Genomic DNA, 11,053 nt, shown 5'->3' on the forward strand with positions numbered 1-11,053 from the left:
GCTCTGCTTTGACCCCTAGCCTGGGAATGTCCATATGCCACATGTGCAGATCTAAAAAGGAGGGAGAAAGGAAGGAAAGAAGGCAGGCAGGCAGGAAGAAAAAGCAAATAGAAAATGTCAGTAGTTCCCATTGTGGCTTAGCAGGTTAAGCACCTGAGTAGTATCTATGAGGATGCGGGTTCAATCCCCGGCCTCACCCAGTGGCTTGAGGATGCTAATCTGGCGTGGCTGTGGCTGTGGCGTAGGCCAGCAGCTGAAGCTCTGATTTGACCCCTAGCCTGAAAACTTCCACATGCTGCAGGTGCAGCCCTAAAAAGCAAAGAGAAAGAAAAAGAAAATAACAAAGATGGGGTTTCCACTGTGGCTCAGCAGAAACAAACCCGATAGTATCCACAAGGATGCGCGTTCAATCCCTGGCCCTACTCAATGGGTTAAAGATCCAATATTGCCACGAGCTGCAGTGTAAACTCAGACCTGGCATTACTCTGGCTGTAGTGTAGGCCGGCAGCTACAGCTCCCAATTGACCCCTAGCCTGGGAATCTCTATGCTGCAGGAACAGCTTAGAAAAGAAAACGAAAAAAGAAAAGAAAATATCAGAGAAAACTGTACCTATATTACTGGCAAGTTCCTGAAAACTGTTTCAGGTGTGTGTGTTCTTGTGCATAGCAAATTGCAATGTAAAATGTATTTCTTATTGGAACCTCATCAAAAAAGTCTTGAGAATCACTGCTTTAGAATAAAGCGATTTCCAAAGCAGTTTTTTTTTTTTTTTTTTTTTTTGTCTTTTTGCCATTTCTTGGGCCGCTCCTGCGGCATATGGAGGTTCCCGGGCTAGGGGTTGAATTGGAGCTGTAGCTGCCAGCCTACGCCAGAGCCACAGCAACGCAGGATCCGAGCCGCGTCTGCGACCTACACCACAGCTCACGGCAACGCCGGAACCTTGACCCACTGAGCAAGGGCAGGGATCGAACCCGCAACCTCATGGTTCCTCGTCGGATTCCTTAACCACTGCGCCACGACGGGAACTCCATCCAAAGCAGTTTTAAATTTTACCTTTACAAAAAACAATTTGTTTTTGATCCACACCCACAAAAGTATAACATCTCTTCCTATTTTATCAAGAAAATCGCATTTTTTGGAGTTCCCAGGTGGCTTAGCAGTTAAGGATTCAGTGTTGTCATTGCCATGGGGGGTTTGATCCCTGGCCCAGGAACTTTCTGCAGCCAAAAAAATATATACATATACACATATATCACTTTTTAAACTTAAGTACTCATAAAACCTATCACTGTTTGCCGGCCTGTGGGGATACAGATGGAAGGGTGATACACCAGCAGGTGTACCCAAACTATTGGACCTTAGACAGTCTCTTCCAATCTTAACCCAAAACATGTTATCCTATCAACAAATGTTCCTGGAAGGGCAGGACTGAGAACCTCTCATGATCTCCCAAGGCAACCAATTCCAAGAAAACTTGATAGTGCAGTTCTTCTCAGGTGAAATGTCTCTAAAATTGATTCTATCTTGTCTATTTTCTGCTATCACCATGGGCTAAATCTAAATTCTATTCCATAAAGCAGCTCTTAAAATTTGTCTCTACTTTTTTTTCCTTCAAAGTTTCTGCATATCAACAATCATCCCCCCCACCCCTCCCCCTTAAAACTTTGGACATTTACCTCTCTCTCCATTCTTCTACCCTTCAAAATTATTCACATGCCAAATTTCAGGATATGTAAAAGTTAGATCATAGAAGCTAGGTTACATAAACTCAATTCAGGGTAATTTCTCACAATTGCTTCACTTGAGCTTCACCTTCCTTTTGGCTAAGATATATTGCTTTGACTGTATCTTACATTACTCTGCTTTCTACAATTAAACAGAATTCAAAATCGGTCACAAGAAAGTGAAAATTCAAAAATAAAAAATTAAAACATCAAGAACGTGAAAGAACTCTTAAAATTTTTTCAAATGGGAAAACTAAAGGGTTTGGGGGAAGTTCCTATCGTGGCGCAGTGGTTAACGAATCCGACTAGGAACCATGAGGTTGCGGGTTCGGTCCCTGCCTTGCTCAGTGGGTTAAGGATCCGGCGTTGCTGTGAGCTGTGGTATAGGTTGCAGACGTGGCTCGGATCCAGTGTTGCTGTGGCTCTGGCGTAGGCTGGTGGCTGCAGCTCCGATACGACCCCTAGCCTGGGAACCTCCATGTGCCGCGGGAGCGGCCCAAGAAATAGCAAAAAGACAAAAATAAATAAATAAATAAATAAAATAAAGGGTTTGGGGAAGGGTAGAATTTAGGCGAAATATGAATGAAGCAGTGTCTTGATAGGCTCAAAGCATAGTAGGATTGTGTGATAAGAAGCCTATGCCAGGTTATGGACCCTGAAGTGGACATTGGGTCCTATTTCTTGGCAAAGAAGTTAAGGCAGATGTGAATTTTGTGTCCAGCAACCCCTCATTTGAAGTCCTAAAGTTGTAAATCGAGGGTATGCTCTGTGTCAAAAGGACTTAGCTTTTCCTGACAAAAAGTTGTATTTCACTGTTCAGTGATATAATCTCAAACAGCAAAGTTTCTGACAGTCTCATTTCTCAGTAGGAAAGCAGGAGTCAAAGGATTGTTATACATCTTTCTAGCAGTAGTGTATGAATAGTAGTGTACACTACAGCAGTAGTGTAAAGATAGACTATTATCTCAGCCCAATGAATAGCAGCCTGGGTCCTTACTTCTTAGTGGAACTTCAATGTTCTCAAGTAGTTCATCTTCAGGGCCATTTTATCTTGACAGATGAAATCTCCCCAAAGATCACTGTTTTGCAGGTAACTGAAAAGGTGCACAATTCAAAAAACAGATATGGGGAGTTCCAAATTGTGGCTCAGCAATAATGAACCCGACTAGGATCCATGGGGATCCATGAGGTCAGGGGTCCTATCTCTGACCTTGATCAGTGGGTTAAGGATCCAGCATTGCTGTGACCTGTGGTGTAGGGTGCAGAGGAGGTTTGGATCTTGAGTTCCTGTGGCTGTGGCGCAGGCTGGCAGCCATGGCGGCCATAGCTCCAATTTGACCCCTAGCCTAGGAACCTCCATATGCCATGGGTGTGGCCCTAAAAAATATATATATACATCAAGGGGCACCTGAAAATATGCTATTGCCAGTTGAAACACTCTTGGCAATCTGTGGTCTCTTCATCTAAAGTATTTCAATGACCTGTAATTATGGCTATTTAGATACTAATTATTTGTTATTGTTGTTGTGTTATGGCCTCACCATGGCATATGGAAGTTCCCAGCTAGAGGTTGAATTGGAACTGCAGCTGAGGTCCACAACGCCTCAGCCACAGCCACAGCCACACTGGATCTGAGCTGCATCTTGGACCTATGACTAAGCTTGCCGCAACACCAGATCCTCAATCCACTGATCAAGGCCAGGGATTGAAGGTGCATCCTCACTGACACTGTGTCAGGTCCTTAACCATATCAGGAACTCAGATACTAGCTATTTTAAAGTACGGCAATGCAACTCTGTAACTATCAGTTATACTTCTTAGTGCCTAGACAGTAATACATTTTTTGAGACAAAACAAAGGGATTTCCAGTTTGACCCAAGTCATCCTGTGCTAAATTAAATGTTTTTTCTTCTTGTCCACAACATTGCAGTCTCTTAAGTGCTATCTCTAGTCTCAACAATCCAAAAAGCTACTTTTCCATAATCTAGAGTAACAAGGTCGTGTTTTTATCTATCTTTGCAGCTAAGAACAAAAAAATGTAAACAGAAGTAACACTTCACAGCATGCTCAGTAACTTCATTATTAAGGTCAACTGACCAAAGTTTGCAAACTCTAAATCTGGCTGTGCAGACTCTAAATACACCCCAGAGGAGCACCATTCACATGGACTATATAATGTAGCCGTGACATGGATGGTGTCCCAGAGATACACGATATGGTGGCTTTGTTTTTTCAATTTCAGAAATAAAACCATCCCTTTCTTCTCTCAAAATTGTCTTCTTTATTAACTTAATTGTCCTGAAGTGATTTAAAACACTAAAACACTTACCTGAGTTTATAACTTTTATTAAATTAAATCAACTCCAATTTATTCATCTTAATTTCCTCTAATTGTAATGTACTGAGTTTTACAGTAAGTGCTGGACCTTTTCAAATGAATGCCATGGTTTTTCTGCTTTGGTCTTTTAATATGATGAATCAGTGATAGATTTTAAGTTTTGTTCCTGGGACAAATCCTATTTGATCATATATACATATTAATACATACTAGACTCAGCTAATATTCTGTTCAGCACTCTTGCATCTATATGTGTATGTAAAATGAGCCCATTAATTTTCTTGCAGTGTCCTTTGGGTGGCTTTGGAATCTAGTCATTTTGGTCAGGGGGAAGTGTCCTGAATTATGAAATGTATGCAGTTAAAGCAATGCCACTTATCTAACACTCACGCTTCTTCCCACAAAAGCCTCACACTATGCAGTGCTTTCTTTCGTACACCAAGGTGTATATTCAGGTCCTTCACATAGTCTCCTTTTCCTTTCACAAAATTGTCCTTTTCTCCATCCACCCCCCCCCCCAGCTGACTTTAAAGTTGGTAGAGTGTGCTACTACCACAAGGAAGAGTAACACCCTGTGGTAGTGTCTCATGAAAAGAACACACTGGCTTTGAGTTGGCCACAACTTCCATCTGAATTCCTGCTTCGCCTCAATGCTTAGGTGAACTGGGCAAGTTACTAATTTATTTAGCTATCTCACATACTAAATAGGGATAATATGTACCTTTGCTTAAAGAGTTGTTTCAAGATTTTGAAAAATGTGTTACTTGGCGGAATTGGCACACACAAAAAAAAGAGTTCCTTAGTAAGTGATAGCTCTATCGAGTTTCCAGTCATTTTATTTTTTCTAAAATTGAAGGTTAAGAAATTAACTCCTGCTGTTGGAGGTCCACAGTCTCTCATCTACAGTTTAGAAATTCAGAAAGTTCTGAAAAAACAAAGTTTTTTTCATAATGTATATGGTAGTAAATAAACATGAAGGGTAAATAAGGGACTTCCTAGCATTTCCCCCCCCCCATTTTATGGTCGCTCCTGCCGTATAAGGAAGTTCCCAGGCCGGGGATTGAATCCGAGGGGCAGCTACAACCTAAGCCACAGCTGCCAACACGGCATGAGATCATTTAACCCACTGTCTGGGATCCAACTGCACCTCTGCAGTGACCCCAGGCACTAGAGTCGGATTCTTAACCCACACGTCAGGAATTTTGAGGATTTGTTTTTTAAGTGTGAAAATTTGGAAATTTTACTAGAGTATTACTGTGTTTGCTTATAGGAGCACTACCCCCAGACTGGTGATGATACACTATTTATACAGCATAGGCACTTCTTAAAATTCTTGAAAAACCTGAACCTCCACAAATACAGGCCCCCTAATGGTTTCAAACTAGGGATTGTGCACCGGTAGTGGACCAGTAATAATTCCATGTGGAATCAAATACAATAATTGTAAATCTAGTAAAGAGGAAAATAGGTAAGACTCATGCAGTCTAAATCCAGCTTTACTATTATTTCTACACTTTAGCTCCTTGACTTCGAAGTCATGACTAGTAAATTGAAGGTTCTTTCTAATTCAAAACAAAACACTTTTAAAAATTGAGTTAAAAAAACTATTTAAAAATTTTTAGCTACATATATTTCCCCTCAAATATAGAAAATATACTGCTTAAAAACCAGTGTACACAGAATACACACTATTTAGAGATGACTAAAACAGCATTTGACCATCTTCACACTGAACACTAGGAGGAAGGCAAGAGGGATACCACACAGGGATACCACACATATAAAATTGAATACAGAAAATATGCCAGCATTGTATTCAGAAAATCCGGTTCAAATCTTGGCTCTGTTTAATAGTTCCATGATCTTGAGTAACATATTAAGCTCATTTTGTCATCTACTAAATGGGAATTTTTTAAAAATCTTCTATTACCTAATCATAATAAAGATAAAAGCAAAAGCTTCTAGTAGACTCGACATTTATTCTTATACTCTAAAAAGCAAACTTTAAACATTGTCTTATTCTAATTTTCAGATTAAATACATTTATGTTGGAAAATGTTGAATACTTTATAAAGTGCTGTTATAAAATTAACTCCCCCACTATTCAGGTTTTGCAAGTTATTAGGTGACTATCTTTGAAGGTAAAATCTACAGAAGAGTTTATGCCTTTTGTGTGTGTGTCTTTTTAAGCCTGTACCCAAGGCATACAGAAATTCCCAGGCTAGGGGTCAAATTGGAGCTGTAGCTGCCAACCCACGCCAAAGCCATAGCAAGGCAGTATGTGAGCTGCGTCTGCAACCTATCCTACAGCTAAGGGCAACGCCTGATTCTTAACTCACTGAGCAAGGCCAGGGATCAAACCCACTACCTCTTGGATACTAGTCTGGTTTGTTACCGCTGAGGCGCAATGGGAACTCTGAGTTTATGCCTTTTTAGAGGAAAGTGACACATAAGTAATAAATCACTCTCTCACACACACACACACACACACACACACACACACAATCTGGACAGAGAGTAAGAAGAGATACAAGGAATCAGGCCTCATCTAAAACCACATTTACTAGTATACTATTGTCTTCCTGTGTATACTTGGTATCATAAATTCCAAGCTATCTTTAATTTTCAGGTTTCTAAGTTTTCCCTTTCACTGAAGACTTTTTGAAACGAATTTTCTGGTTAAGACAGAATATCAATTTTTAAAATCCAGACACAATCCAAACAAAATTCTCTTTGAAAAGAAAGCAATTTGGAATCTTGGGAAGGCTGTTAATTCTCAACATAATTATAAACATACAAAACAATTTTTATATCCATCTGTAAGAGCCCATGATTTCACACCCAAACTTTCCATGTTAAAGGTTCCTTGCCATCTCAAGTACTAAACAAAAGAAGACATCGAGTGCACTTATGTTATTAAGAAAAAGCAAACAGCTTGATCTCAGTGACTTGGACCATTTTCAATTAGGGAAGAGGATCTCTGGAGAATATACCAAACTGAATTGCAAAAAACTTGGTTTCTAATCTGGGCAAGTCAGTAAATCTCTGAGCTTTCTTTCTCATCTTTTACAACTAATAGCATTTTCCTTCCTACTTCACAAGGATAAGGGTCATGAAAACACGTTGGAAAGTTAAAAGTGCCATATGCTACAATGACATCAATACTTATCTGGCAGAAGGAAAGTGATTATGCGGAAAGTGGGGAGGATAAGGATAAGCAGGACTAGAAAGAAATCTAAGTTCTAGGCTGAATCTTGGCACCTACTAGTGTGTGATGCAAGGCACTTCGCTTGTCCAGATCCCCACATAAGGTCACTTGTAAAGGAATTTGCCTCTATTTCTTTCTGGCTACTAGACCATAATTTTATGCTATAAATTTGAATCCAAGTCCTATATAACATTTGAGCTCTCATTGATCTATGAGGCAGATACCATAAAAGGCGAAGACAGCAATAGAGTATGAACAAAACTACTTAGCCAGGTGTTGCATTCAGGTCTGTGGAAAACCCTGTTGTAACTGACCAGTTCATCATTCCATTCATCTGGAAACTGGTGTCAAGCAGCCATTTAGTACATTTCTAAATCTTCTTTAAATACTTAGGTTAATATTAAAATGAAAATGAATAATAGTTACAGTAAAAATTAAAACTAGAAAACCCTCAAAACTATACACAGGCCTAAGGGCAGAAATATATCCCAAAAGAAGATGTAAGGACACAGGTATTTTCCAACATGTGCTTTTTTGTTTTATTCTTTTTTTGGGGGGGAGGAGCCCAAGGCATGTGGAAGCTCCTGGGTCAGGATCAAACCCGAGCCACAGCAGTGACAATGCCTGATTGGATCCGTAACCACCAGGGAACTCCACTGTTTTGTTTTTAAATAAGGTTGATCATTCTGATACTAGGTCAACATCTATCTTTTTTTGTTAAATTCCCTCAAGCACACAGATTCTTCAATTACACCTTGAAACAAAAGTACTTTCCTAAGACAGAATTTTTTTTATTGCAAAATTTAACAAACCACCAAACTCAAGTTTAATTATTTCTGCTTTATTATTGGTCAAGAGTATGTTAGTTAGACTTTTAAAAAATTGTTACAAGAGACTTCATCACTAAAATATATAATCAGAAACCAAGTTGCTTTGAAATTAATAATCTGAAAAGTGACCCCCAAAAGCCCACGATATATTAACTTCATTCTTCAACTGGGGCAAATAGTTAAAATTACTTTTAATACACTGAGCAAGAAAAAACTGTGCACAAATTCCAATGCCTTCAGAAAAACTGAGAGTGTGCTTAATATATTTATCCCCACCTGCTGATATTAAAAATCCAAGTTTTCAAGAAAAAAAAAGTTCTGTTCGTTTTCCCACATCTAAATCTGGAAACACAAACCCAGGCAGATGAGTAAGAGAGTTACAAAAAAAAATTAAGTCACCAAAACCTAGTGAACTGCAGTTAAAAGGTCCAATTATTTAAAATAGTCCAATTTCACCACAGAGTATTTTACTTTCAGAAGACAGAAGATCCAATCCAGATGAAAATCTTTATTATATTGTCTATTTGTCCTGAGCCTTAAGAAAATCTCTACATAATTTGATGGGATACAGTGGTCAATTAGAATGCCCCAAAAATATTCATACCATAATCTGAAATATCTATTCCGATTCCGTGCCCAAAAGTCGGCAAAACTCTTCCGAGTGGTGATGTTGAATTAACGGAGATTCGGGTTGAAATTAGGAGGCAGAAAAGCAGTCAGGTAGTAGTTAGCACCCTCCTCACGCCCACCCCCGAGCGTAGGAGTAGGCAGCCCATACTACCACCAGCTGGAGATGGATGATCTAGTCTGGAAACAGAATGGTGTGGAACAAAACCCTTTCCGGGGTTCCAAACCTCCCTTTAGAGCTCTAGGTCAAAATACTTCCGTTTTTCACAAAACTTGGAATGAAGTACGGGAAGCAACAACTGTTAAAACATTAAAAAACTAACCCTTTACCTATTTATCCAGAAAACGCTATGCGAAGTAGCCAATATCTCACGCTGAAAGCATCAAGCATATTACATTAAAAAAAAAAAAAACATTTATTTGCAACAGGCCTCAACAGATTGGACTAAGCCACACCCCTCCATAAATGGCACATTCCATACAACAGCCAGGAGTAGACGGCAAAGGGCGATTCCACCGTCCGCTGGGGGAACAACAAACTTGTTGAAATTCTCAGAATAAAGTCTAACGATTAACCGAAATCTAGCCCCTTTATCATTAAAGTTATCCGGGATAAAGATTAGGTTACAAAAACATCCGAGACGTGTAGACTGCTAAGAGGAGAGAAAGAGGTAGCGGGAAGGAGAACCACCCGGGATTTGGGTCGAGCAGTTAACCCGCACCTCCCTGAGTAGGGGACATTTCCCCGAGGAAGGACATTCCTAGCCGGAGAGAAAAGCGAACTCGGGGTGTGGGGGAAGGGAGTTAACCCACTCAAAACTCCGACTTGGGCGAGAGGCTGCAGTCATTTTCCAGGGCCTAGTCCGGAACTCTCACTTTGGCTGGAGGGGAAAAGAACGGGTCCCGCCCACGCTCGGCCCGATCCGGGAGGCGGGGCCCTGCTGCGACCCTGGAGGACGGAGGCGGGGCCCGGCAGCAGGGTCGCCCCTCCCCCTTTGGATGGAACAACCCCCCCCTCCGCTGGAGAAAGAGGGCTGAGTTCCCCCCGCCCCACGCAAGCCGAGGGGGGAAGGGGGTAAACCACTGGAGATAGAGGGCAGTCTTCCGCCACCCCCCTCAATTATGGGGGTGGGGGCCGAGACTGAGTCCGCTAGTCCCCCACCCCCGCCGGCTCCAAGGGGCCGGCCCGGAGGAGGTGGGGCCTGGGTGGGGGCACTGACTTCACACCCCTCCCCCTCCGGCCGCTGGCGGTTCAGGGAACACCCCGCCCGCTCCAGTGCGGCGAGTGGGGGAGGCAGCAGAGCAGCCCCGAGCCCTGCAGCAGCGCGGGGCGGGGAGAAGCGCGCGCAGAAGCGCGCGGCCGCCACCCCCACGCAGACCCGCGCGCCAGCAAGGCCCCCCACGCTCAAGGGCGCGCGCGGGCCCCGAAAGGGAGGAGGCCGCGCGTGGCACAAGAGAAGGCCGACTCTAGGCTTCTGTCCCCCACTCCTTTACCACTCACCCCAACCCCCTCCAACCCGTTCCAGGCCTCGGACTCCGCACTGACCTGACAGGCCGAGACATGTTCGCTGTCGAAACAGGACCGAGTCGAGAAGCCAAAGACCAGGACCCCCCCCACCCCGCGCGCTCGGCGCCCCACCCCCCCCAACTTCGGCCGATAGGGCCGCTGCCGCCGAACCCCGAGCTGCTGGCTTCTCAAACTCCGCCGCTCCTAGGTTCAGGGCCCCTTAATCTGACGAGCCCCCCGCTCCCCCGTCTCTTCAAAATGGATGAATCAAACCAGCCGAAAATGCGCCAAAGCCGCGGTACAGCCAAACCCACTAGGGCCTGTGGGCTCCGCCCCAACAGGACCGGTCATTGGTGGCCTCTGCCAGATGCGCCGAGCTCATTAGTCCGTTTGAATCATCACGTATCTCAGGCCCCGCCCCCTCCGTGAGATCCTGTTAGTCAAGATGCTCTGAGAGCGCAAGGCCGCAAAACAAAAATGGTCGCTGCTCGGCCCGCCCCCTGGTTTCCACTCCTGCGTTGCAGATTCGTCTTGGGTCGCATCTTGGGACGACTAGGAAAAAAGATTTACGAAAGATTCAGTGTCTTTTAGTGTTAGTTTAATGATGTATCATTTCACCTGGCTTGATCATCTAGAAACTCCACTAATAGCAAAATCTGTGGGATAAGCAGCTGATTCGTCAGGAAGGTACTGCTTCTGAATTGGAGGGAAATTCCATAGGTTCAAAAATTTTGACCTTAAATCCACAAACCCCTTCTCCGTGCTTCAACATTAGCCCTCAAGACCCCAACCGCTGCTAGACCAGAGAGGCAGGCTCA

At 43.0% G+C, this 11,053-nt stretch overlaps 1 protein-coding gene across 2 annotated transcripts in view; it reads right to left on the reverse strand.

Annotated features, from left to right (window-relative positions):
* The window catches only part of NUCKS1 (nuclear casein kinase and cyclin dependent kinase substrate 1), a 36,704-nt gene extending 26,174 nt beyond the window's left edge, over window positions 1-10,530 (reverse strand). The window contains exon 1 of one of the 2 annotated variants that reach the window (XM_005667533.3): window positions 10,275-10,530. In XM_005667533.3, the coding sequence (XP_005667590.1) occupies window positions 10,275-10,291 (17 nt within the window). In that variant the 5' untranslated portion in view covers window positions 10,292-10,530. 2 annotated transcript variants of the gene reach the window in all.

This window comes from Sus scrofa, chromosome 9, assembly GCF_000003025.6.
Source record: "Sus scrofa isolate TJ Tabasco breed Duroc chromosome 9, Sscrofa11.1, whole genome shotgun sequence".
NCBI lineage: Eukaryota > Metazoa > Chordata > Mammalia > Artiodactyla > Suidae > Sus > Sus scrofa.